The sequence below is a fragment of the Ammospiza caudacuta genome, chromosome 2 (genome assembly GCF_027887145.1).
Source record: "Ammospiza caudacuta isolate bAmmCau1 chromosome 2, bAmmCau1.pri, whole genome shotgun sequence".
Taxonomy (NCBI): Eukaryota; Metazoa; Chordata; class Aves; order Passeriformes; family Passerellidae; genus Ammospiza; species Ammospiza caudacuta.
Genome location: NC_080594.1, coordinates 32,511,573 through 32,537,636, shown reverse-complemented (window position 1 = coordinate 32,537,636; position 26,064 = coordinate 32,511,573). Strand labels below are relative to the sequence as shown.

The 26,064-nt window shown below is 45.7% G+C and overlaps 2 protein-coding genes across 2 annotated transcripts; both read right to left on the bottom strand.

Moving 5' to 3' along the window:
* Positions 1-5,048: 5,048 nt before the first annotated feature.
* Positions 5,049-6,627, bottom strand: LOC131554783 (epidermal differentiation-specific protein-like). Its single transcript, XM_058800381.1, has 2 exons — positions 6,592-6,627; positions 5,049-6,072 (listed from the first exon to the last, which is right to left on the bottom strand). The coding sequence occupies exon 2, from the start codon at positions 6,016-6,018 to the stop codon at positions 5,488-5,490; it is 531 nt and encodes a 176-aa protein (XP_058656364.1). The 5' UTR covers positions 6,019-6,072; positions 6,592-6,627; the 3' UTR covers positions 5,049-5,487.
* Positions 6,628-16,849: 10,222 nt separating this feature from the next.
* On the bottom strand, positions 16,850-17,380 carry LOC131572387 (epidermal differentiation-specific protein-like). Its single transcript, XM_058825558.1, has one exon. It carries the CDS (start codon positions 17,378-17,380, stop codon positions 16,850-16,852), a length of 531 nt encoding a protein of 176 aa, XP_058681541.1.
* Between the last annotated feature and the right edge of the window lie 8,684 nt (positions 17,381-26,064).

Below are 26,064 nucleotides of genomic sequence, written 5' to 3'. Positions count from 1 at the left end.
GCAGTGGGTCTGTTTTGTGCATCTTTGGAATAGATAAATATTGCTCTTCCAGGCTGAGATGTCCCTGTGTATCCAGAGAATGGTCCCCACAGTCACTTGCCAACATTTTTCCTTGATGTCTCCTGCAGAATTCTGTTTCCTTCTGGTTTACCTACTCAATAACAGTGGGGTCAGGCTTGACTCTAAATGTCTTGATCTACATGGTGAGCATGTAGATCATTGCTGATCCTGGCCAAACTCTCACCTCCAGATTGTACCTGGCTATCACACGCTTGGTTGTATCTGAAGGCAGTGATTGTAGCAATGATGCAGTCTTCTATTGCCCTAAATCACATCATAAACTGAATGTTTTCAATAATTTCAATTCTTTAATCCTAATGGTAAAACCTGCCTTGTTTTTCACACCTGAAATAGCCCGATAAGGAATGAGGAATGACAAGGGTAGGTCAGGTAGATCAGCGCACTAACAAACCTTGCTGCCCCACTCTTCTGTTGCTGCCATGGCTTCATCACCAGCATGGAACAATATTTGCCCATTCTCTGTCCTGCCATCAGCAGCAGATTGAAGCAGAAAGCCCCTGGAGGTTCCCTCCAGCCTAAATTCTTCCAGGAGTCCATATACGGCGCTTGGAATATGATACACACAGCTACCCCAGCCCCAGAGTGTTGTGCAATCCTGGAGAACAGCAAAATAAAGCTTCGAAGTCAAATATGGATGGGGTGGTTTCAAGAAATTTACATATGCTGTTACAAATGAGGGGAGGTTTGTTTGTTTGTTTGGTTGGTTGGTTGGTTGGTTGGTTTGTTTTGGTTTTTATTGCAAAGGAATCTTGTAAGTTTTTCAGTAATCAGAAGATGAAGTAAAGGTGTGGAAGAACTTTGAGCCTTCAGTGGAAGGGACTACAATTGTCAAGAGAGCAGAGAACAGCTGCTGCTAAACTAGGAGGGTAGTCTGACCTTGGGGAAATTAAATTTATAAATACACAACAAGTAATCCTCAAGTTCTTGTACACATGACTTGATGATGACATTTTTTCAAGGAAATTGAACAAAGAATGCAATTAGCCAGAAAGTGACAAAGGTTTTGAAATCTTCCTGAGAATTACTGACAGAAAGATTTATTTGGGAAGGGACTTCTCTATTTCACAGCCTTCCTCACCGCAGATACAAGGAAAGCAGGTTACTCAAGGCCATCCTCAAGAGATGTTTGCAAAAAGTGCAAGGCTGGAGGCTCTCCAGGGTCTCTTGCCTTTCTCCCCGACCTGAGCAATCGTTAGTATGAGTTTTTATTCCGTATTTTATGTCTGAGTTTCCCTGCTGCCATCTAAGACTCTTTCCAGGTGTCCTTTGCTGAGCCCCTCGGATAACAGGAGCCTTGTCTTCTGCAGGCTGAACAGGACCAGGCCCCTCAGACTCTCCTGGCTCATGGGATGCTCCTGTGCCATCCACTGGCCTGTATGGGGCTCCACCGTTTTGTTCACATTGTGCTTTTTATAGGGCATCTGAAACAGATGCAGTATTCCAGGTGTGCCCTCTGTTCAGAGGAGATGGAATAAACTCTTCCCTTCCCCTGCTCCTCCAGTCCTCATGCTGTGCAGGATGCAAGTGCCCTTCAACTTCTTATCCACCACAGAAAGGAGACAGAGAGAAGCCATTCTGACAGGACCAGAATTAATCTCTCAGGGGTTGCATGTACTCAGTAGTGGCATGCCTGAGGCAGGGTAAAACCTGTACAGAAGTACTGACTAGAACAGCTCCTCTTCAAAAGGAGTCTAAATAAGGAGTTTGTGGGATTGAAAAGAACAAAACAGGAAAATCCTTTGCTGACAGACTACAGGAAAGTTGGAGTTAGGTGACCAGGATGCTTTTCTCTTCCTCTGCCCATGCTCCAAAGAGTTGAGATGTGTGAGTCAAGTGAGCCAACTCTGTGAGTGTGAGAGGGCATCTGGCTGAAAACATCAGGAAAGCAACGATGGCAGAGCAACCTCAGTGTTGAGAGAGGCACAGAACATCAATGAAACAGCAGATCACTCCTGCAAATGCACCTCCTGAAAGCATCACTTTGCAATCTTCTTGTGCTTCTCTTGGCTTGGCAGCAAACTGCTCTCCTAACTGGCAAACCTACAGTGAAAGTTTGCTTAGAGTCAATCACTGATGAGACAAAGAAAGTCAAGAAATGGGGCAGACCTGTTGCATCTCAAGTGCTTCAAACCAGTATTTTCTGCAGTTAAAGAGTAATAAAGCTACTGCATGCACACAGAAGTAGGGTAACTTTTCTGTGTGGGGAAAGCAGGGAAGTTCATTGTGAGAGGCTGCAGCTGCTCTTTTCTCTGATCCTTTCACAATATTCTGAGTTTCTTTTGCAGAAAGATTTTCTTTCCCTGAGAGACAACTTTTCAGGAATTCTGAAAGAAGGCCTGGACGAGGAAGGAGATTGTGGATATCACCTATGATATGTCCTGGATGTGATTCTTACTCTAAATGATTCAGAAATCCAGAAGACATTGTGAGCAGGATGAAAGCGTGTTGTGGGAAGGAGGTGCTTGTGTGTTTTTCCTGAGAATTACTGAAGGAAGACGAAGGGAAGGTAAGAGGTATTTCCAGAACAGACTAGCCAATAATCTGTTGTGGGCTTCCACATCTGTAATGTGAGATTATCAGATGAGTCCCTTTCTTTAGAGCAAGATTCCTCATGAGCAATACAGCTCAGTTGATACTCGGATTTGCCCATCCTGATCCCTAAATCATGAGCTCGAGTGACGATGCAAGGCAGGAGGATTATGGGATCACAAGACAATGCTGGTTCAAAGTGACCTTAGGGTGCCCTCACGTCCAGTCTGCTGCTTGGTAAGGCCAGAGACCCTGGGGAATCTCCACCGCTGTGCTTGTTCAGAAATCACTTGATGATGGCCACGAGTAACCTGTTTCCCTTTGGTGGCATCTTTGCTATGAAATAACCTTGGTCGAGGGAGGTCCTTTCCAGAATAAATCTTGCGGTCAGTAATTCTCTGGAAGTTTTAAACCCCTTTGTCACTTTCTGGCTAATTGCATTCTTTGTTCAATTTCCTGGAAAAAATGTCATCATCAAGTCATGTGTACAAGAACTAGAGGATTACTTGTGTTGTATTTATCAATTCCATTTCCCCAACATCAGACTTCCCTCCGAATTCAGCAGTAGTGGTTACCAGCTCTGATGTCAAATGTAACACCCTCCACTGAAGGGTCAAAGTCCTTCTCCACCTTTACTTCATCCTCCTATTACTGAAAAACTTACAAGAATCCTTTCCTATGAAAAACAGAACAAACAAACTAAAAGAAACAAAGAAACAAACAAAAAAAACCCTTTGTAACAGCAGATATAAAATTTCCTGAAACCATCCCATCCATATTTCTCTCCTTGAACCTTTCCTTTGCTGTTCTGTAGGATTGCACTCCTCCCTGGGGCAGGGGTAGCTGTGCCTATCACATTCCAAGCACAGTGTATGGACTCCTGGAACAATTGAGGCTGGAAGGAGCCTCCAGGGGTTTTCTACTTCGATCTGTTACTCATGACAGGACAGAGAATGGGCAGATGTTTTCCCATGCTGGTGATGAAGCCAGGGCAGAGAGAGCAGTGTGGGACAGCAAGGTTTGTTACTGCACTGCTGTGAAAATATTTCCAGCAGGGGGCTGAGGGAACGGGAAGCGTTGGGAAAGTGGCCAGGGCTGTGTCAGTGGGTGAGAACAGGAGGAGAGAGGCTGCAGGAAGGCACAGCTCCAGCTGAGAGGGGCACTGAGCCTCAGCACAGGGAACACAGCTCCAGCTGGGCATGGCAGCCACAGACACACAGACACACGGACAGACAGACAGAACTGTCCTCAGGGACCATCCAAAGGGCCCTTGGCAAGCTCCAGCACTGGCACCATGTGCACCTCATTGTAAATTGGCTGCTCTCTCCCAGAGCCATTCAGGCCCAAGCCATCCAGCGCTGGACCCAGGCCCCTGGCAGCCTTTACAAGGATAAAAGCAAAAGACTGGAAGTGTTCTTCTCCTCTCAGGACCAATAATCCCACAGCTTTACTGTGGAATTACTCCAGGGGATCCTTTATGGGGAGTAGTTGGTGTCCCAGGAGAAAAAGAGGCGGAATGCCTAACGAGGGGAGAATTTTACACCTGGGGGAATGGGGGATGGAGGAATAGGACCACAGCCAATGCGACACAATTGAGGAACGGGCCAGGGGATGAGTAAACCCGGGACAAACTACTACCAGCAGGGATTAGGAGTGGGGAGGACCATGTGATCAGTGCAGATTATCAAACACCCAGTGCAAAACCAACTAACTAACTATTTAATGCAATTAAGCATCTCATGTGGTTCAAAGAGGCCAAGTGCAGCTCCTGTCTGTGACCAGGGCAAGGAAATCAGGGCACACAGCAGGCCAGCACAGAGGGAGAGGAACCCTGCAGGGCAGAGCTGCCATGGGACAGCTGCCACAGTGCCCAGCTCAGGGCTGCAGCTCTCATCAGGCACTGCTGCAGGAGGGCTGAGACTCTGCTCGTCCAGCTGAATTTGCACAGGACTCACCAGGTCCTGATCTACCTTGTCATTCCTCATTCCTTATCAGGATATTACAGGTGTGAAAAACAAGGCAGGTTTTACCATTCGCATTATAGAATTCAAATTAGTGAAAGCATTCTGTTTATGATGAGATTTGGCGCAGTAGAAGACTGCATCATTGCTACAATCACTGCCTTCAGATACAACCAAGCGTGTGATAGCCAGGTACAATCTGGAGGTGAGAGTTTGGCCAGGATCAGCAGTGATCTACATGCTCACCATGTAGATCAAGACATTTAGAGTCAAGCCTGACCCCACTGTTATTGAGTATGTAAACCAGAAGGAAACAGAACTCTGCAGGAGACATCAAGGAAAAATGTTGGCAAGTGACTGTGGGGACCATTCTCTGGATACACAGGGACATCTCAGCCTGGAAGAGCAATATTTATCTATTCCAAAGATGCACAAAACAGACCCACTGCTGATTGCAAAGGATTCTTTAATGGCAGCAACACAAAATGGATTAGAGACAATGGCAGAGGCTACAGTAGCACAAGGGCATTGCAATGCAAATTACAAAAGAAGTGATGCTGATTCTGCACTGACACTCTCTGTCTCACTTAGCCACACACACAACCTGCAATGCTTCTACATTCCATAGGCCAGGACTCTGGAATGCCAGCTGAGGGTACAACAGGTTTCACACATGTGGCATTGCCTCCTCTAGCTTGGACACCCTCTCATATGATCAGTCCTGATGATTCTTGCATTGGTGGGGTGGGAGCAGCGTGCAAGGCAGGATGGAGAAGTGCAGCTCTGCAGTGCAGCAGAGCAGAGAGCGCTGACATTCGGTGGGCCTGTGACACTGGGGGAAAAGGCAGCACCAGCAGAGGCGGAGATCCGGGTGTCAAATTTCTGCATCTTTTCTCAGCGCTGCAGCATTTGCATTCTAACAGCCACAGCCAGGGTGCAGGGGGCGCAGGAAGGAAAGCTTGTCGTTGAAATCGATTGCCTTGTAATTTGGAAAGTGCTCATGCTCTCGGGCAATGTATTGAAATCCACTTCCATCACTGTGCTCACACAGCAGCCAGGCACATCTCTGGACTTTGTGGGAAGACATCATATCATTGTCATGTCCCGCACCCAGGTTGGTTGCTTCTCTTATTATTCTGCTCTTCCCTTGATAATCAATGTGTTCATAGAGAGTGATCTGGGGATTGTACAGACTTTCAGTGATCACCTGCAGAGAGCTGATCCTGTCATTCATCTCATTACCTACAAAGCTATATTCTCCCTCCTCAAACACCAGAAATCGACCCTTGTAATCAACATGCTCATAAGCCACCCAAGGCTGGCCAATTACTTTCACTGAGGAGACAATATCATTCCAATCTGCATCTTTTAGATTGGAAATGTCAGTGGTGAATTCTCTGGACAGGCCCTTGAAGTTGGCATGCTCATAAATGATGATTTTGCCCATCTCTGCAGGACTTCTGGGGGTGCAGATTTCTTGCTATAGGAGCTGGATGGCAGCCTGCACAAAAGGGAGACAGAAAACAAGCAGAACTTGTGAGAAGACTTTCTCCTCCAGACAGAGGATTATGGGAAGTGTGGTGTAGAAAAGGAAAAGTAGAATGTTTTTAGCAGAATAGAAACATATCAGCATCTGAAAAGGAGTGAGGGCTTTTCAGTTTAGAGGGAAAACATAAAACAAGACATGTGCCCACAGCTACTCAGTTCAAATTAGTTGTGTGTGTTGGTTTAGTTACATACCCAAGATTAAGCTGTAAATACTCTCCCAGTCACCCCCCACAACTGTGTATCAGTGGCCCCCTCCAGGCTGTCCCTGGGTGAGGTTTGTCTCTCCTGCAGCAGCCATCCATCTCCTCATGCCCTGAGAGATGGCTTCAGTCTCTGCACACGCACACAGCAGAGCCTCACGGCTGTGCTGCAGCTCTCAGCCCAGCACTAAAGCCTCCTTCCCTTGCCCTGCACTTCACAGCAGCTGCCCAAGAAGCCCTTCCAGCTCTACTGTGCCAAGGGTGCCGCTTACCTTGCTGTCAGCTGCAGGGCTGCAAGAGCTGAGGGCAATTCCTCCAGTGCAGGGCTGTGGTGTGTGCAGAGTGTCTCACCTGCCTCCATTTATACTTGCACAGAAGTGAAAGTGTCAACCACCCAATTCCAAGGAACTGGGAGTGGTTGATGTCATACTCAGGGTTCAAAAATTATTCATATTCTATCTTGGTCTTGATGCCCTACAACCAGACATCTCATTGCTCTGGTTCAAATGTTCACTGAAGTGTGAGTGACCTGATAACCTTAGAACGTGGCTTCATGTCTGTCCCTGCTCAGAAGCCGTCTGAACCACAGGAACTGGAACACATTGTTTGGAGCAACCCCAGCTCCTTCAATCCCTCAACAGCCCAATTCCCTTCTCTGGACTCACTCCAGCCCCCCCATGTCTTCCTTGCAGTGAGGGGCCCAGAACTGGGCCCAGCCCCAGAGGAGTGGCCTCAGCAGTGCTGAGCACAGGGGGACAATCCCTGCCCTGATCCTGCTGGCCACACCATTGCTGATCCAGGCCAGGTGCCACGGTCTTGCCTGGCCACCTGGGCACAGCTGGCTCATGTGCAGCTGCTGTCTGTCATGTGTGGGCCTTTTGTGATCACAGGGCAGGACTCGGCCCTCGGCCTGGCTGAGCTTCATTCCATCGGCCTCAGCCCACTGACCCCTCTGCAGAGCCTCCTCACCCTCCAGCACACAACACTCACCCAAGCTGGTGTTGCCTGCAGACTGCCTAAGGGGGGAGATCCAAGGATGGGGCACCCACATCTTCTCTAGAGAACCTCTTCCAGTGCCTCACCACCCTCACAGTGAAGAATTCCTTCGAAATGTCTAGCCTAACCCTACGCTCTTTCATCTTGAAAGGCCGCAGTAAAAAGACCCTCTTTTCTTTTAAGCCCCTTTTAAGTCCTTCAATTCCTTCTCCACAGGGCTGCCCTCAGCCCATTCATCCCTCAGCCTACACTGCCCCTGGTGATTGCTCTGACATCCAGTTGCAGGGCCTTGCACTCAGCCTTGCTGAAATTTATGGGATGCACATCGGGCCATTGCTCAGGCTTCTCGAGGTCCTGCTTAACAATCCCTTCCTTCCAGCATGGCAACACACCACTCAGCTTGGTGTCATCTGCAAACTCGCTGAGGGTGTGTCACAGACATTTCTCCACAGAAATCCTTTCTTTCGGATTTCTGTGTCTTCGGGAGGCCAGAGGCCTTCGAAGACAAGGTAAACAATTATTATCAGCTGCTGGGGAATGCAACAGGGGCACCTATTTTGATTGGTGATTGGTTCATGTTTTATGTTTATAATTAAGGGCCAATCACCAGTGCAAGCCAGGGGACTGAGTTCTTGGCCACAGCTTTGTTGTGGATTCTTTTCTATCTCTTCCTAGCTAGCCTAGCTGCTCTGCAAAACCTCTCTCGTTATTCTTTCTAGTATAACTATAATGTATTATATCTTATATTAATAAATTCAGCCTTCTGATTCAAGAAACAAGATTCACCGTCTCTCTCACCAGCTGCGCCCACTCAGGCGCGGTAATATCTGGTGACCCGACGTGTGAGAGCAGAAATTAATTTAATAAGACCAGAGGAGCAAAATTGCTGCACTGGGTAAAATCCTGTATGTGTGGCATTTGATGGTTGCTTTGAAGTGACCACAGAAAGTGGATTCAAGCCAGGAGCTGAAGAACTGAATATCCTGATTTGGACAGAGTTCACAGCCAAGGCTGACCACAACAGAACCTTCTTCTGGAAAACCATCAGGAAAGATGATGGAAAAGAGCAGCAGACCTGTGGAGCTGGCCAGAGCAAGCTGGACTCTTTCAAAAGGTACTGTGGGCTTTTCTATTCCTGATGAACCAGCCCTTCGTAGCTTGTGGCTATTCGTATGGCAGACACATGCCTTGCCAGAAGAGATTCAATTCTCCCCTTCAGAGGAAAAGCTTATTGCCCTCTGGAAATATTGGTGCAGAGAAGATGGTTGCTTTTTGTCAGAAACAGATATCTATGGGTTCTTTAGATGGGCAAAGCTTTTTGGGTTCTTTACTGATGTCCTGTACGCTTTAGATGTTTTCGTCTGGGAGTGCATGGACTCGATTATCCATTGCGTATACAGTCAGGGACGCGTGTTGCCTTCTATCTACCCAGCATTTATAAAGCTTTTCCCTGTCCTGAAACGCAGAGCAGCTTGTTTTCAATGGATCTCTAACTGTTATGGACAAGCTCCGTTTCCACCCCCCTTGGCAGAAGACCCTGTGGGTGATGACTTTGGGCTTTTCCCCCCCCTGCTTCGCGGCGGGGGTGGCTGAAACTTCGCGGCGCGAAGAAGTTTTTATTACTCTTGCTCCGGAGCATGCTCAGATGGAGCCTTCTCCTCCCCCCCCTTCTCCCCCTCAGGGGGGATGGGAGTGGCCGCTCAAGCCAGCGCCGGCCTCTCAGACTCCGCCTTCAGACATGGGGGCGGCACCGGTCTCTGAGGTTTCCTCCACGCCCCTGCCAGAACCGTCACTCCAGGAGGTCCCGCCCGCGGTTTCACCGGCCTCCCCGCCCCCGCCAGAGCCTGTGTCAGAGACTGCACAAGAGACAGCACTTCCGGCGATTGACCTGTTGCTAAGCAACAGCGATGCTCCGCCGCTTCTCCCGGATCCGCTGCTGCCCGTGCTGTGCTTGCCGCCGCTTTTAGAGCCAAGGGACACAGCAACAGCGTGTTTCCGCGCATCTCCGCCGCTTCAAGCCGAGACAGTTCCTGTTCAGGATGGGGCTGAAAATGGCGTTGAGCCCGCGGGACTCTCGGACCGTCCCGCGGCGGATCCCACGCTCAGCGTGGTTCCCTCCCCAGTTCCGGCTCCCCCCCCGCTGCTTCCACCGGACGTCCCAGCGGCTTTGCCATTGTCAGAGACTGCCCTGGAACCAGCGGCTTGTTCAAACTCGGACCATCCCGGACCAGGTGCCCCAGCAGCCGCCCCGGCGGGGGGTCTCTCCTTCAGTGGAGCGGGGGCTGCCCGCCAGCTGACTCTTGCAGCAGTCCAGCTGCCAGCTTTCAAGCTCGGCATTCTCTGCAGTTTGGGGGGTGGTGTTTCGGTTGCTGTCCCATGGAGGCTGCCATCTCTGCCGCCCCTCTTGTGCCCTAGCGGCGAGGGGGACGGGGCTTCCGAGAGCCCTGCCTCTGGTCCCCAGCCCGGTGGGGGTGGTGCCGTGTTGCTATGGGAAACAAACATTCCGAGACCCGAGATGAAGATTCTCGGGGCAGCTTCTATTTCCTCATTGCTGGCATGCCTCAGTGGTTTAGGGGAAAGGAAGTGTCTCACTACCCGTGCTGCCATTGTGCTGGCAGCAGGTTCAGGCCTGTGGATATGCAGAGCCTTGCTCATGGGTTTGGCCTGGGCCGTTGGGCTCAAAAAATTCCTGGGCTGGCCCCACTGTGTGGCCTCCTTATGTTTTTGGGGACTCTGGTTTCTCCTACCGGTCCTGGTCCCCCTTCGTGCGCCAGTTTTGGGGTTCCTGGTCCAGCATGGGCCAGGGCCCCCAGGGCCTTTCCTTCTCTGGCACTGCTCTGCTTGGTTGCTGCTCCTTTGCTTTCAATCACAAAAAAAAAAAAAAAAAAAAAAAAAAAAAAAAAATTTAAATTAAATAAAAAAGATTGAAAATAGCAGGCAGCAGCTCTGAAGCGCTGAATCATTGAAGGGCCAGAAAGGACATTCCAAAATTGTTCAAATTGTTTTAAATTGTTTTAAATTGTTTTAAATTGTGTTATGCTGATTTCAGGACAAAAAGGACTCTCAGATGTCCAAAAGAAACAACTTCAGCTGATGGACTGTTCCTGAAACTCAGCTGCTCAAATTCTCTTTACATTGTATTTTGCATTTTTCTTATATTGTAGGATTGTTTTATTGATTTGTGAGTATTCTATATTTAATAGGTGAAGGAATTTCCTGTTCATTCCGCATCAGCATTTTTCTTTTATTTTTATACAATTTAGAAAGGTGAGATGTTGCAGACATTTCTCCACAGAAAACCTTTCTTTCAGATTTCTGTGTCTTCGGGAGGCCAGAGGCCTTCGAAGACAAGGTAAACAATTATTATCAGCTGCTGGGGAATGCAACAGGGGCACCTATTTTGATTGGTGATTGGTTCATGTTTTATGTTTATAATTAAGGTCCAATCACCAGTGCAAGCCAGGGGACTGAGTCCTTGGCCACAGCTTTGTTGTGGATTCTTTTCTATCTCTTCCTAGCTAGCCTAGCTGCTCTGCAAAACCTCTCTCGTTATTCTTTCTAGTATAACTATAATGTATTATATCTTATATTAATAAATTCAGCCTTCTGATTCAAGAAACAAGATTCACCGTCTCTCTCACCAGCTGCGCCCACTCAGGCGCAGCAATAAGGGTGCACTTGACCCCATGGCTGTGGCATCAAGGAAGGCATTGGAGAGCACTGGGGGCAGAACAGACCCTTGGGGGTCACCATTTGTCCATGGCTTCCATTGATCCTGATCAAGTTTCTCAAGAACTCACTGTGTGAATGACAGCACAGGCATTTAGGTGCCAGCAGCACAGCACTTCTGCTCCAAGAGATGGTACTTCCTCAAGGGAGAAGAGACCTAGGAAGATTTCTTCTCTTTTATCAGAGTATTCACCTGCTCACTTAACTTGCTCAGTCAGGGTGATTCAGCAAGGAGATGTGTTAACAATTAAGTAACTCAAACTGCTTCCTGCTTCTTATTTTCTGGATTTGTAGGCACATGAAAGACAAGGAAGTGATTTGTGATTTGCACAGCTTCAGCAAAGTCCAGTTCAAATAACCGACTGGCTTTTTACGATGGAGTGACTACTTCAGTGGAAAGGGAAGGGCTACAGATGTCATCTAGCTGGATTTCTGCAAGGCCTTTGACATGGTCCCCACAAATTCCTTCTTTCTAAATTGGAAGCACAGAGATTTGATGGGGAGACTGCTCAGTGGACTCGGCTTTGAGGCCATATAAAAACAAAACCAAGTTACCTCCAGGGAAGGGACTTCCTTATAGGAACAATCAGCTGCACTCTGTCACATTTATTTTCCTGATGACCTCTACAGATCCCTGAAGGAAAGTCTCTCATTACTGCTTTTGTCAGCAACAGGCTTTGCATTTTTTGAGATTTGATTTACAGGGATGGAGTATCTCATTTGAGCTTTTCTGTAAGATTGCTCTGATTAACACAGAGTCAATAAGGCACTGCCAGGAAAACACAGCAGCATAAGGGGGAGGAATACTCTGACAAGGAAACCAAGAAAAAATTAGAGGAAGCATCAGGAACTGAACTGAAAGTGTGGGGCAGCTCTGTTGTTGGGTAAAGGGAAGATGTCTTTTGAAGATGCATTTGGGGAAAAAAATAAGATGCTTCAGCCCTGCTTGCCACAATGGCTTTTCAGTGTTGGATACATTAAAAGATGCTGTAAATCCATGCTGTGGGACTTCCAGTAGTAGATGAAGTGAGTAGGGAAGAAAGCCACAATAAAATCTTGCAAGCTTGCAAACAGCAAATTTGAGAGTTTTGGACTTGGAGAAGAGCTTGAGTTTCCCCAAGGGAGTGTTAAATCATCTAGCCAAAAACCCATGGGTTAAGGCATGTGCAGCAGAACATCCTGTCTGCTGGTGTCCTGCACTCCTCTGATGGAGGCTGCCTGGGCAATGGAGCTGCCCTGCAGGTGCAGGGTCACAGTGGCTCATTCACAAAGCTGACCCAAAGGAGCTGCACCAGAGCCCTGAAACACAGAAACAAACACAGCATCATTGAGAAATGACAGAAGTGGTTAATGTGTAACATCACCATTTACTGAGCATACAAGATAAGACCTTAAGCCCACATTTTATATTCCATGTTTACCCAAACACGCCTGAACCTGTTCTGAGGATGTTTCTGATCAAGCCAAGAAAAGTTGAGTCTGTGTATATATCACCTGTCACAGCCATAGTGTCTAAGCTTTCATGTTTAGACATCTATTTTTGGAATACCACAAGCCTTCCTTGTGCTGCATTCTCTTCAAATGTCCATTTGCACTGTGGATTAATAATCCCATCTGTGAAGGTTTTTTGCTGACTGTTGATTTTGCAAGCAAGTTGTTGTTTTACTCTTTTTAATACCATGTGTGTACAGACATCTTTTGTGAAAATCCATTTCTTTAGGATTTTTTCCCTTCTGAGAACCTGAGGCCTCAGAAACAAAATGTAAACAATGGTTATCTGCTGCTGCGGCATGCATCAGGTTTGCCTGTGGTTGGGCCATCTTGAATGTTTACAGTTAATGGCCAACCACAGACCAGATAGCTTAGACTCTCTGTCTGAGCCACAGATCTTTGTTATTCATTCTTTTCTATTCTTAGCTCGTCTTCTGAAAAAAACCTTTCCTTCTATTCTTTTTAGTATAGTTATAATGTAATATATATGTCATAATATAATAAATCAGGCCTTCTGAACATAGAGTCAACATTCTCATCTCTCCCCTCATCCAAGAACCCCTGTGAACAATGTTACACATGTGTAATTTAGCATGGTTTGGGACTTCCACGTACAATCTATTCCTGGATTGGCAGGTAGAGGTGACAATGCTTTAGTCTTTACTGTGCAAAAGTATTTCACAGTGTTCTTTTATAGGGATAAACCTCATGTGAGAAGTACAGTAGGGAATGCCACGGTTGCTGATGTCTCCTCCTGGGAGGCCTCCTAAAATCTGCCATGAGGGTGAGGGGTGAGGATGACCATGGAAAGTGATTCCAAGGGTACTGCTAACTGAGCAGCATAGAACTTGCCAGCTGGTCTGCACTGCCCTGCACCCCAAGGGCAACTAGACCACCTCCTCACAGCCCCCAAAGTGAAGAAAATCCCCTCTCTGGTGGCCAGGAGAGACAGAGCCAGACAGGAATGTCCACTGATTAAAATCAGAGTAACAGCAGCTTTGGGAGGCAATGTAATATTTTCTTTGCCCAAAATAAACAGAGGAAAAACTCAGAAAAATCTGCCTCAGGGACCTCCTGGCTGTAAGGAACTTCTCAGTTACATATGCCAAGAAAATGAGAGAATACCTTCTTTCCTCTCAAAGAAATGGTGGTTTTCAAAAACGAAATGTCATTAAGTGTATTTCCTAGGAAATATAACTAAAGACATCCAAAATAATCCCTCTCCTATTAACAGTGCCTGTGTAACATCATTATCATGCTGAGATTCTGAAAGGGATATCTCAGATATGACCAAGGCACTTCAATAACACTTCCAAAATAATTTCTTCCACAAACTCCTTTGGGCAGAAGATGACATTTTCCAGTTAAGTTGCCACTATAAAACACATGTTCTAGAGTAGGAAGAATGCCAGATTCTCTTGGAATTGAATTGGGAAATCCCACTTTGGTGAACAGAGCAAGGAAACCTGAAACTGGCTGCAAAGCAGTAAAAGAAGTGCCTCAAAACACATGGATTCTAGGCCATCCCCATTGCACCTGCTCACCTAAGCCAAGCAGAGGAGCACGAGTGGCTGACACGTCAGCACAGCCTGCAGTGCTTATTTCTAAGTGGGACAAAGCCCAGCAGTTGATAGCACAGCGTGTTCAGGGCTTTTTCAACAATCAGCTGCACAGAGCTGATCCTGTCCTTCATCTTTCACCAACAATGCTGTGCTCTCCCTCCTCAAGCACTGGAGTAACTGGCCTGTAGAGTTTGGGTGCTCATAAGCCCATGGAAATGGAAATAGCTTCACTCTTTTTGTTCCAGCCACAAGCTTGTAGTTGTCCCAGTTGCCTGCCTGTGTGGACTGACACACCAGGGCTTCTGCAAGAACACTGGGCAGAAAAACAAGGCCAAGTGGAGTGTGATGCCCACTCCCCACCAATAAACAAGAAGGAAGAACTGGTGGCAAATGTTTTGTGGAGATAAACAAAACTCCACAACTTTTGTGAAAGTTGTAAAGCTGGTGTGTTTATTACAGCACTGGACGCATGTGGGAATCGTTCCCTTAAAATGACATGTGTACCTCTGGGAACTTCAGGTCTCTTTTTATCTCCCTCTCAAATACATATGCATACAATTTCACAATAGGTTGATGCATATTCATATTTATGAATTTCGCGTGACATTTGCTGCTAGTTCTTTTTTATCAGAAAGAATTCCTAGGTCAGGTTGACCTGCTCTCACAGCAGTCTCTCTGTCTCTCTCTATCACCTTCTGTCTCCCTCTCCCTTATCTCTGCCCTTCACTGAAGCAGTTTCTCTGAGCCTAGGCTTTTGCAGTCAGACAACACAGCAAGCTACATACTTAAAGATGTACATTCCACCTAAATCAAAATGGATTTCTACCCTGGAAAATTTCCACTCTGCCTCACAATGGATGTAGAGAAGGCTGAGGTACTCAGTGTGTTCCTTGCCTCAGTCTTCACTGGAAGTCAGGTTTCCAACATCTCTGGAGTCGCTGAAGCTGCAGGTAGTGACTGGGGGAGAGAAGTCCCTCCCACTGTAGGTGAAGAGCAGGTTTGAGACCACCTGATGAAGCTGAATAGACACAAGTGTATGGGACTGGATGACATGCATCCCAGGGTCCTGAGGGAACTGGCTGGTGTTGTTGCCAAGCCACCCTCCATCATATTTGAAGAGTCATGGCCTTCAGGTGAAATTCTTCATTAATGGAAGAAGGGAAATATCACTCTCCCCTTTTAAAAAGGGGAGAAAGGAAGATCTGGGGAACTACAGACCAGTGAGCCTCGCCTCTATGCCTGTGAAGATCATGGAGCAGATCCCCATGGAAGCAATTCTAAGGCACATGCAAGACAAGAAGGTGATCCAAGACAGCCAGCATGGCTTTACTAAGGGCAGATTATGCCTGACCAATCTGGTGGCCCTCTGTGTTGGAGGGATTGCAGCCATCAACAAGGGGAAATCCAACCAATATCACTCACATACCTCGACTTCCTTAAGAACTTTGACATGGTCCCACATGGCATCCTTGTCTCCAAACTGAGATACACAGGTTTGAAGGGTGCACTATTTGGGAAATATCCACACAGCCAGAGAGTTGTGGTCAGTGGCTCTATGTCCAGAAGCAGACCTGGTGTCCATCAGGGCTCTGTTCTGGGACCAGTGCTTTTTAAGATCTTTGTCAATGACACCCTCAGCAAGTTTGCAGATGACACAAAGCTGAGGAGTGCAGCTGACACAACAAAAGGATGGGATCCCATCCAGAGGAACATGGACGAATTTGAGAAGTGATTCCATACTCACCTCATGAAGTTTAACAAGCCCAAGTGCAAGGTGCTGCACCTGGGTTGGGGCAATGCCAGACATGGGAGCACAGACGTGGGAGATGGTCATGGGCTGGGAGCACCTCTCCAATGAAGACAGGTTGAGAAATATGGGGTTGTTCATCCCAGATGAGAAAGGAAAGCTCCAGGGAGACCTCATTGCAGCCTTCCAGCTCTTGGAGGGTGCTTTATAAAAAAAGAGCAGGAGCAGTTTTTTAAGTGGGCAAGTAGTAATAAGATGAGAATGGAATGGTTTTGAATTAAAGTAGTAGAGACTTAAGAATTAGATCTTATGAAAAAGTTCTTTACTATGAAGATGATGAGGCTCTGAAACAGGCTGTTTAGAGAGCTTGTGGATTTCCTTGTTCCTGGAAGTATTCAAGGTCAGGCTGGATGGTGGAGCAACCTGGTGTAGTGGAAGGTGTCATTGCCCATGGCAGGAGGGTTGGAATGATCTTTAAGGCACCTCCCAACCTCAGACTTCATAGGATTCTAGGATTTTATGATCAATGCCTTAAGATACATGGGGTAGTTAAATACTGGGTACAGGTGAAAGTTGGCTTAGCAATAATTTAATCATAGCAATAATTAAAATGGTTACCAAGCTCTTTAGTCTGCTTGCAATGTTTCTGGACAGTGAAACTGTAAGGAGATAAAATTCTGCAGGACAGATCCATGAAAAATATTTGCAAGTGACTACACAAAACATTCTCTGGATACACAGAGACATCTCTCCATGAAAGTGAAATGTTTATGTACACTAAACACTGCATAAAATAAACCCACTGCTGATTGCAAAAGATTCTTTATTGGCACCAACACAAAATGGATTACAGACATTGGCAGAGGCCGTTTGTGGGGCAGGAGAGCTCTCCCTTTCGGTGGTCCTGTGACACTGGGGGAAAAGTGACACAAGCAGAGGCAGATATCTGGGTGTCAAATTTCTTGCTGGGGCTGCATCTTTTCTCAGCGCTGCAGCATTTGCATTCTAACAGCCACAGCCAGGGCGCAGGGGGCGCAGGAAGGAAAGCTTGTCGTTGAACTTGATGGCCTTGTAATTTGGAAGGTGCTCGTGCTCTCGTGCAATGTATTGAAATCCACTTCCATCACCATGCTCACACAGCAGCCAGACACCTTTCTGAACTTTGTGTGAAGATGTGGTGTTATCGTCATGTCCCCTGGTCAGATTGGTTGCTTCTCTTATTATTCTGCTCTTCCCTTGATAATCAGCGTGCTCATAGAGAGTGATCTGGGGATTGTGCAGATTTTCAGTGATCACCTGCAGAGAGCTGATACTGTCATTCATCTTTTTGCCAACGAAGTCATGATCTCCCTCCTCAAGTACCAGTAACTGTCCCTTATAGTCTGCATGCTGATAAGCCACCCAAGGATGGCCGATTACTCTCACTGAGGAGATACAATCATTCCAATCTGCATCTTTTAGGTTGGCAATGTTGGTGTGGAATTCTTTGGACATACCCTGGAAGTTGGCATGCTCATAAACAATGATTTTTCCCATCTCTGCAAGGCTTCTGGGGTTTGGATTTTCTGCTGTTGGATGGCAGCCTACAGAAAATGAAAACAGAAAACAAGCAATGCTTGTAAGAGGCCTTTACACACCAGACATGAAACGCTGGAAACCAGAGGGGACAAAAGGTAAAAAGGAAATGTAAAACAATTTTAGCAGAAGATAAAAATAGCAGCAGCTGTGAAAGAGTGAGGGCACAACACAGAATTTCAATTTGGAAGAAAAAAGTAAAATGAGATTTGTACACCACAACAGTCCAGTTTCATTTAATATGTATACATGCAAGGCACATCTGAGCATTTTAACATCTTATTGGTGTACTCTAAATAATAACAAAATAAAATATACAACTCATGATAAATCTTTCTGTTGATAATTGATGCTGCAGTTGAGAAATATTTTAGAAACTGGCGCTCATTGTTTAGAGTAGGTTTCCTGGGCCACATAGAAAGCAATATAAAAGTAGTGAGACATGCAACTAATTTCTAAAAGGAAGTGAATTTTTTACACAAAATCAGGGGGGAAAACCTATCTTTTAAGGGCAGAAATGAACTTTACATTCACTGAAACACCTTGTTTCTCTTTTTATATGTAATTTTACTGAAATCAAGAGATTCCTTCTCTTGACATACACTAAGAAGCAATCAAGTTGTAAGCATCAGCTCTTTAGATCAGACTAAATTTCAGATTTAAAGTGTCTTTTCCTAACACTACTACCAATACACATATCTAATTCCCCACAGTTATAAAGCCACAGTGTTTGTTAGCAACAGCTGCAGGAATAGTAATGAGCAGTCAGTTATGATAACAGCTCCCTCTCTCCAAATCATGTAACAGTTACTGAAGCAAAGATTTACATTTCAGGGCAAATAAATGGGACTAAAAAAGCCATTCCTCTAGCTGATTCTGAGAAGGGATGGGAAAAGACTGATATCCCCAGTAAGACTGAAAGCCACAGTAATACGGTGACATGCAGTAGCATGTAAGAAATGTGCATCATAATTTAAAAACATGAATCACTTAAACCTCACTTTTTTAGAAAAAAAAACTTCATGTGATTAAAACCATGTATTTTTTCACAGTTATAAAAGCATATATGGAGGCTGAGAGGACGTGAGCTCGGACTCACTGACTGATTAGTGCCTAGTGATTAGGCACTACTATAATTACTTTCTACCTGTAGAAAAAGAATGAATAATGACCCATTTAATTTTGCTGATACAACATAAAGATCCCATGACCAAGATAAATTTGTAGAATATTTTCACTTTCACCTCTGAGAATTGTGTATCAGTGGCCCCCTCCAGGCTGTCCCTGGGTGAGGTTTGTCTCTCCTGCAGCAGCCATCCATCTCCTCATGCCCTGAGAGATGGCTTCAGTCTCTGCACACGCACACAGCAGAGCCTCACGGCTGTGCTGCAGCTCTCAGCCCAGCACTAAAGCCTCCTTCCCTGGCCCTGCACTTCACAGCAGCTGCCCAAGAAGCCCTTCCAGCTCTCCTGTGCCAAGGGTGCCTCTTACCTTGCTGTCAGCTGCAGGGCTGCAAGAGCTGAGGGCAATTCCTCCAGGGCAGGGCTGTGGTTTGGGAAGGGCATCTCACCTGTCTGCATTTATAGCTCACTCAGAAGCCTTGTGAAACACGTCACCCAACAGAACTGAGAAATGGTCAATAAGTGAACAAAAATCATTAACTATTTTATTTCAATTTTGATCTTTCTACAACCAGTCATGTTATTGCTTGGGATCAAAAGTCTCTTGAAGCATAAACCCTTGATAAAACCTTAGAACTTTGCTTCTTGTTTGTCCTTCTCCTCCAGAAGCAGATTAATCACAGTAATAAAAATGTATCAAAGTACCTTGTGACGCACAGGCTATAGAATTTTTCTGCCTCTTGCAAATTTTTCTTTACCTGTGAAGAAAATATAATAATCAATTTTAATTTTTGAAAGGATTTTAGTGGGACATGTCCACTTGACAGAGGGAGCATTTAAGAAGTGTTTAATTAAATTCTCTTCCTCTTTCTCACCTATGTAGCCACTTCAGCAGCTGCAGGGAGGCAGAGCTGTTAAAGCAGGGCCAGGAGGCTCTGGCAGAGCTGCAGTGGCAATATTTTTCTTTCTTTTCTTCTCTTTTCAGGTTCACTCTGTAATATATTTTCAGACAGGTTCATTTGCTAGCATGTCAGAAAGCTGTTCTGCTGCTGGAGAAAGCAATAGGATCTTCATTAGTTCACCTGAGGTACCCCTGCTCTGTCAGGTAGGAAGTAACTGGAGAAGATGGGGAGCTGGGAAGGGAGATAGCTCATCCCTGCAAAACAAGCAGCCTGTACACCAGATTCAGCCAAATCCTCATGCTGTATCTCTTTCACTGGTGCTTGGCTGAGCCCATCATGTGCCAGATCACAAAAGTAAGCCAGCATTAAAACACTTGAGGCTTTGGGGGTTTTTCCATGTGATCCGTTGTTTTGCTGCTCTGCAGAGGTTGGAAGCAGAGCAATTGAAATTTGTAAATTGAAATTTTGGGGTTTTGAAGATAAACAGGCCCTCATAGCAACAGCTAGATGAGAAGTCCCTTTTCTGAACAGGCAAATTACACCTTTAGGACATGTTTTTGTGTGTTGCAGTGACCTCAGCCTACAATTCAGTGCTGCTGGAAAAGGGAATACCCCATTCCACTCTTGAATCATTGTGTCCAGTGTCTGATAAAGAGAATGGAGGAAGAATGAGCACCCCAATGTGAGGAATGCTTGAAAGAGGGATTAAAACAGCCTAGAATAGGATGGATTTGCACTGCCAATGAACAACATTTCATTCTTTTTAGCTTGCTAATGTGTTTTGCTCATTAAATTATTTGTGTTTCTGAAAAAAATCCAAATAATGTGTAATGACATACTTAAAAATGAATTAAACATTCCCATCTTTCCTAGAACCTGCAGACTCAGAAAGCACCTTTGACCAAATGTATGAGCCACGAAGGCATCACAAAGCCCAAGTCTGTGTGTATCTCAGCTATGGTACAGAGTAGTTTACATTTCTCAATTTTACATTTCAGCCAACAGTGAAAACTCCTAAGCCATGCACATGCTCCCTGCAGAGCACCAAAGCCGGCAGTGGGGCTTTTCGTGGCTTTGAGGAAAATCAAAAGGTGATGTATGATGGAATGCTCCATGATGGAATCCTTTGCCATGTTTTTTGTGCTACTGCAAAAGCGTGATAAAGGATCTCTGTACTCCCAGGTTCACAGAAAGCAATGAGTTCCTGGTTGTCATTGACCATCTGCCCTAGTGTTATTGGATTGAAAACTAAATGCCATTTAATGTCGTTAATCTCACCTATATGGTGCTTTATGCACAAGGAAGTCAGTCACTGAACAATGCAGAGCATCACAGGGTGGGGCTGAGGGGTTGATATTGGAAAAATTTATGGAGTTTTCTTTGTGGGTTGGGTTTGTTTGCTTTTATTCCTTATGGATCACAGAATGGTTTGGGTTGAAAGAGACCTTAAAGATCATTCCAACCCCCCTGGCATGGGCAGGGACACCTTCCACTAAACCAAGTGCTCAAAGTCCCATCCAACCTTGCCTTGAACTATTCCAGGAATAGGGAATTGCCAGCTCCTCTGGGAAATCTGTTCCTGTGCCTTACTACCCTAACAGTAAAGAATTTTTCCTAATATCTAAACTACACCTGCCATCTTTAACCTTGAAGTCATTCCCCATTGTCACCCACTGTGTGCCCTTGTTGAAAAATCCCTCTCCAGCTCTCTTTTAACCCCTTTGTATACTGGAAGGCCACAATAAGGTCACCCCACAGCCCTCTCCAGGCTGAACAACCACAGCTCTCCCAATCTTTCCTCACAGGAGAGGTGCTCTAGCCCTCTGATCAGCTTCATGTCTCTCCTCTGAACTCATTCCAGCTGGTCCATGGCCTGAGACTTGTGCTGAGCTCCTCAGAGCTGGACACAACACCTCGGGTGGAGCAAATTTATGGGAAACAACGTTTCCTAAAATTCCTCTTATCCCCCCTCCTGCAGAAACAGTGGTATCTCAAAATCTGAAAGTGTCAGACAAAAGTGAAAAGCTAAGAGAAGGAGGATAAACCCCTCTTCCTCTATTGCCTTCAGCAGATGAAAAGCAACAGAAGGAGCAAGATGAACAATGACACTCAGATGCTTTGAAAATGTACAGTTATGCAAAAAACACTCCAGCAAGGGAAGAATAAAGCCTAAAATATTTTCGTCTTTTTCATAAAACTGGTTTTCTGGGGTTTTTTTCCCTTTCTTTCTTTCTTTCTTTCTTTCTTTCTTTCTTTCTTTCTTTCTTTAGAGACTATTTACTACTAGATTGCAGGGTAATAAAACAATTTCACTTAAAGCTGTGGACGTCACATATGCACCCACTTCACAGTGCTGGAAAAGGTACAATGGCAGAAAAATCTAATTAACAACAAACTCCTTCAACCACTAGATCCTGTTGTGCTCCTATCCTGCTCTATCACTGCAGATATCTCAGTTTGTATCTCAGTAATCATCTGGTTTTACTCCTTACTTTAAAACAAGAGGATTAAAAAAACAATAAAATCACACATGAGGTATACCTCCCCAGTTTCTGTCTGCTGTTTTTCTCTGGTAGTTTTGGACTCAAGGCAGTAGAACACTGGTTCCTTTATTTTGGAGGTTTGGTTTTGTGGTTGTAGAAGGTGGTTTTGGGGTTTTACTCACTTAGCAGTTGTTAGTGCTAGTAATGTAATTCTTCATGACAAAAATAAAGTTTCTTTCCCACTTTTCACTCTCCAACTTCTATTTCTCAAGCAGAACAGCTCCCAAAAATGCAACATAGGAACATGCCACTGGACCATAGAACCCAAAACTGTGAACAGCTTACATGCTAATAAATATTCACTACCAAACCCTTTGGGGGGGAATAAAAAAAAAGGCCCTTATTTTGCCTAGCATGTATCTCACACAAACTCCCCTTTTTTTGCTCTCCTCTGTTTGCTGCACTTCCCAGTTGCTGCTCTTCAGTAGAGCAAATTGAAGACCACTTTTTCAGCAAAAAGAGAGGTGACAGAATCCTATTGGATGACTGCTGCATATTCAGTCACACCAGAGGGAGTAAGCTCCAAAGAAATTATGCTGGAAAGAGAGGCACAGCAAACACAGACTGACAAAAACCTTATAAGTCCCACCAGACAACACACAGATGTCAGAAAACAAACTGAAGATCTTTTCTCACTATTATGTCCTTTCCCAAGTCTCCTCTTCCCGAATGAAGGAAAAAGCAACAGGTTGTCTGTGAGTAACTGCTAGTTCAAAATGCCAGAACCCAGCTGGGTTAGGGTTTGGGTTTTTTAATAAATCTACAAATCGTTTTCCATGGAACAGTTGCTAAGCTGGACTCCCCAAAAAACAAGACCCATGCTCAGCAGTGGGGAGAAGCCAGGGAAAGGCACCACAGACCCTCAAAAGGTCTTGGCTTCCCAGCACCACATTTTGCATCTACAGCTGCACGTTTAGAAAATTCAGCCAGCATTTTGTTCCTTTCGTGTTTAATTAGCAAGCTGTGCTCCTAAACCCTTTGGTATCCCCACCCCAGCACGTGTGGCAGACACGGACCTGCCCTCGACTCAACACTAGGTGTCACTTCTGCGTCAGAAATGCGACGGAGCAACGGACACACTTCAGAAAAAACACAAACCACCAGGCATCAGATTTTTCAGAGTATCTCTACACCTACGACTCTTGTTAGAGTCGTGGACAGGTAGAGTTTTAAAATTTTACATTTCTCAAACTACGCACCTAAAAAACACCAGAAAAAATTAGACAATGCTTTGCTATACTCAACATAGCAGTGACAGGAAAGTTTCCTTTCTCCCCTGAGGGTGCAAAAGAACACTTTCCTAAGCGATCAAGGGACCACGACTCAGAGAAGCTGCCAGGGTCTGCTCTGGCCAAGAGGCCTGTCTGGCAGGGCTGCCTCTGGTGCCACTTGGCTGCTGCAGGTGGAAGAGCTGCTGTGCTGCTATCAGACCTTCCTTGCGTGCCAAAGACTTCAGAGCAGCAGGGGCCCACTCAGAGCAGAGAAAGTGGCAGAGTGTGTGTGGTCAGGGCTCTGAGGCAGGCTAGGGCACGAAGGAAGTACTGGCAAGAACACAGTAAAAATAGAAAAGATACAGGAGCGGGGAAGAGAGGTTGGGAAAAGGGCTCCCCCTGGGGACACGTGGACTGCAGTAGGACGGTTTTATTTGCTGTCTTGCAGAAACTGAAAGAGGAGACCAGAAAGGAAGAGGCAGCAGGCTTAAAACACAAAAGAAAATACTTCAGGAATTTAAACACAGTTCTTGTGTGCATCCACAAGATATCATGAAGACCAAAGGCACTACTGTGGTTTAAAAATCAACAAGTCACAGGCAGAGAAAAAATTTACCAAAGGCTTTAAGACAAACATACTGATGCAACTTCTGAGTCAGACATCATTTCAAACAGTAGATTCCTAGAGAAAATGAGACTAGCTGCTACCTGCTTGCCTGATGCTCTTCCCATGAAGACTCACATCAGGTCACAACCCCCAGAGCCATTCCCCTAGAGAAAGGCTGAACACCTTCCAGACCAGAAAGACCTCAGCACACACAGGCACAACAGCCTGAGACCCAAAACTTGAACTCAGGGAGTTGCAACTCAAGAAAACTCAGAACTGTAATGAGTCTCAGCAGCTCAAGAGAGGAAACTGCAGTGGTGAAGCAGACTAAACAATGACAGCACAACCACTTCCTTGACAAGGATGGAAGCTCATGAGGAGCACTGTGGCTAGAGGTATAAGGACCTGAAAGCACATTTTCATTTTCTGGCTGGCTGGGTGCTAAAGCCATCACCAAGAGATTCTATGACTTCTTGGGTTCTTAAGCAGCAAATAAATACAACACTGAAAGAAGAAATACAGCAGAAACATATTAAGAAATATGGGTGGAAAAGCATGTGCTGAACTACCCTCTTTGATCACTCACTTATGGCTCCATGAAAGGTTAGTGTCCTGTAAGCCCAAGAATTTGGTAAAGGTCATGCTGGGATCTCTTACAAATTTTCAGTGGTGATAACCCTGACACCGTTCTGAGCATTGGGAGAAGTGAAAAAATTGGAGTGCACCATCATTTATAAGGTCTTCAATTCCCCAATCTAGCATTAGGGTTAGGCCTGTTGTGAGCAGGAGGTTGGATTAGGGACATGCAAATATCCCTCACTGCCTTTACATTAATCCAAAATGTTTGGTACCAGCTACCCACCCCTGCTGTACAACTGAGCTTGGTAACAGAAAACATGGATGTGGCCGGAAATGCAAACAAGGACCATGATGCACACAGAGCGTTAGCACAAGCTGGGTTTGGACACCAGAGACAGAGCAGCAGAGCACTGACAAAAATGGTGCATGGAACCAGAATGCAGGTCCAGTGAGCCAGCTGGTGTTCACTGCATCAACAGCCCACTTCCAAAGGCAGCTCTCAACAGGACAGGCACACAGGACCTGGAGAAAGGCAGATCAATCTTCACTCAGCCCTGGGGAGACTAAACAGGGACTCTGCTTAGGTGAAGGTTCAGCCTCAGCAAAAGGTAGAGCAGCAATGCTGTGAAATAATTTAGCAGGGACAGGGGGAAGAAAGTGAGAACAATTTCCAGGTAAAGTGAACAAATGTTAACAGCCAAACTACCAGCAGGGACAGGGGGAAATGTGGGATAGGGAAGGATACCAACACAAAGTCAAGAGTTTAAGTGATATTGCAAGGGAAATTGAGGCAACTAGGAAACCTAGGAGAGGAGAAGCACTAAGAAAATCTGAGGATGAGAACAAGGAAAAGCCAAGGAATGGTAATGGGAAAATGAACAGAGAGGAATGTGGTGCACCAAAGAGGCAAAGGGAACCAGCGGTGAGAGCAACAGCAGAGAGAAGTGGGGAAGGGAGAACAACTAGACAGCAAGTGAGGCACAACATAGGCATTGTTTTTTCTTTCACCAAGCAAAGAATCTGACAGAGAACTGAAATAAGTAAAAACCAAAACACATTGCTGGCCAGCAGTGTGGGCAAGCAGGACACAGAAGTAGCATTTCCCTTCCTTTCAGACAGCAAAAGCAGCAGGTTGTTTTGCATGCACTACAGCAGTCTCAGAACAGGGCGCGTAGGTCTCAGTGCCACAGGGCTGGATGGGAGATACAGGGAAAAATAAAGGTCAGAAAATACACAGCAAATACTAATCTCTGCACACACTTTCTGCTCCAGCAGAGAGAGACAAGCAAGCCTGTGAGGTTGAGGTATGAAGAAACAGGTCCCTGATGGAAGAGGAAGGAGCAGTCCTTCCTATTTAAGCCCCCAGCCTTGACTACTGCAGCAGTCAGATTCCTTAAACTGGTGATAAAATGTAACACAATTTCCCTCTCTGCAGAGAGGGAAGAGAGGGCCAGAATGTGGAAAAAAGAAGTGCATCACTGACCTCTAAACCTGAGCAAGAAAAAAGTTTTTGGCACAGAGAGGCTCTTCTGCTGGCTCACTGAACTGAAGCCTGGGGCTACAGCAAAAAGAGGTCCTTTAAGCTTCATCTGTATGCGAGCTATCAATAAACCAAAACCTGAGTTAAAAGGGGAGAGAGAAACAGAGAGAGAGTCTAATCTATCTTTTGAAAAGTAGTGGGC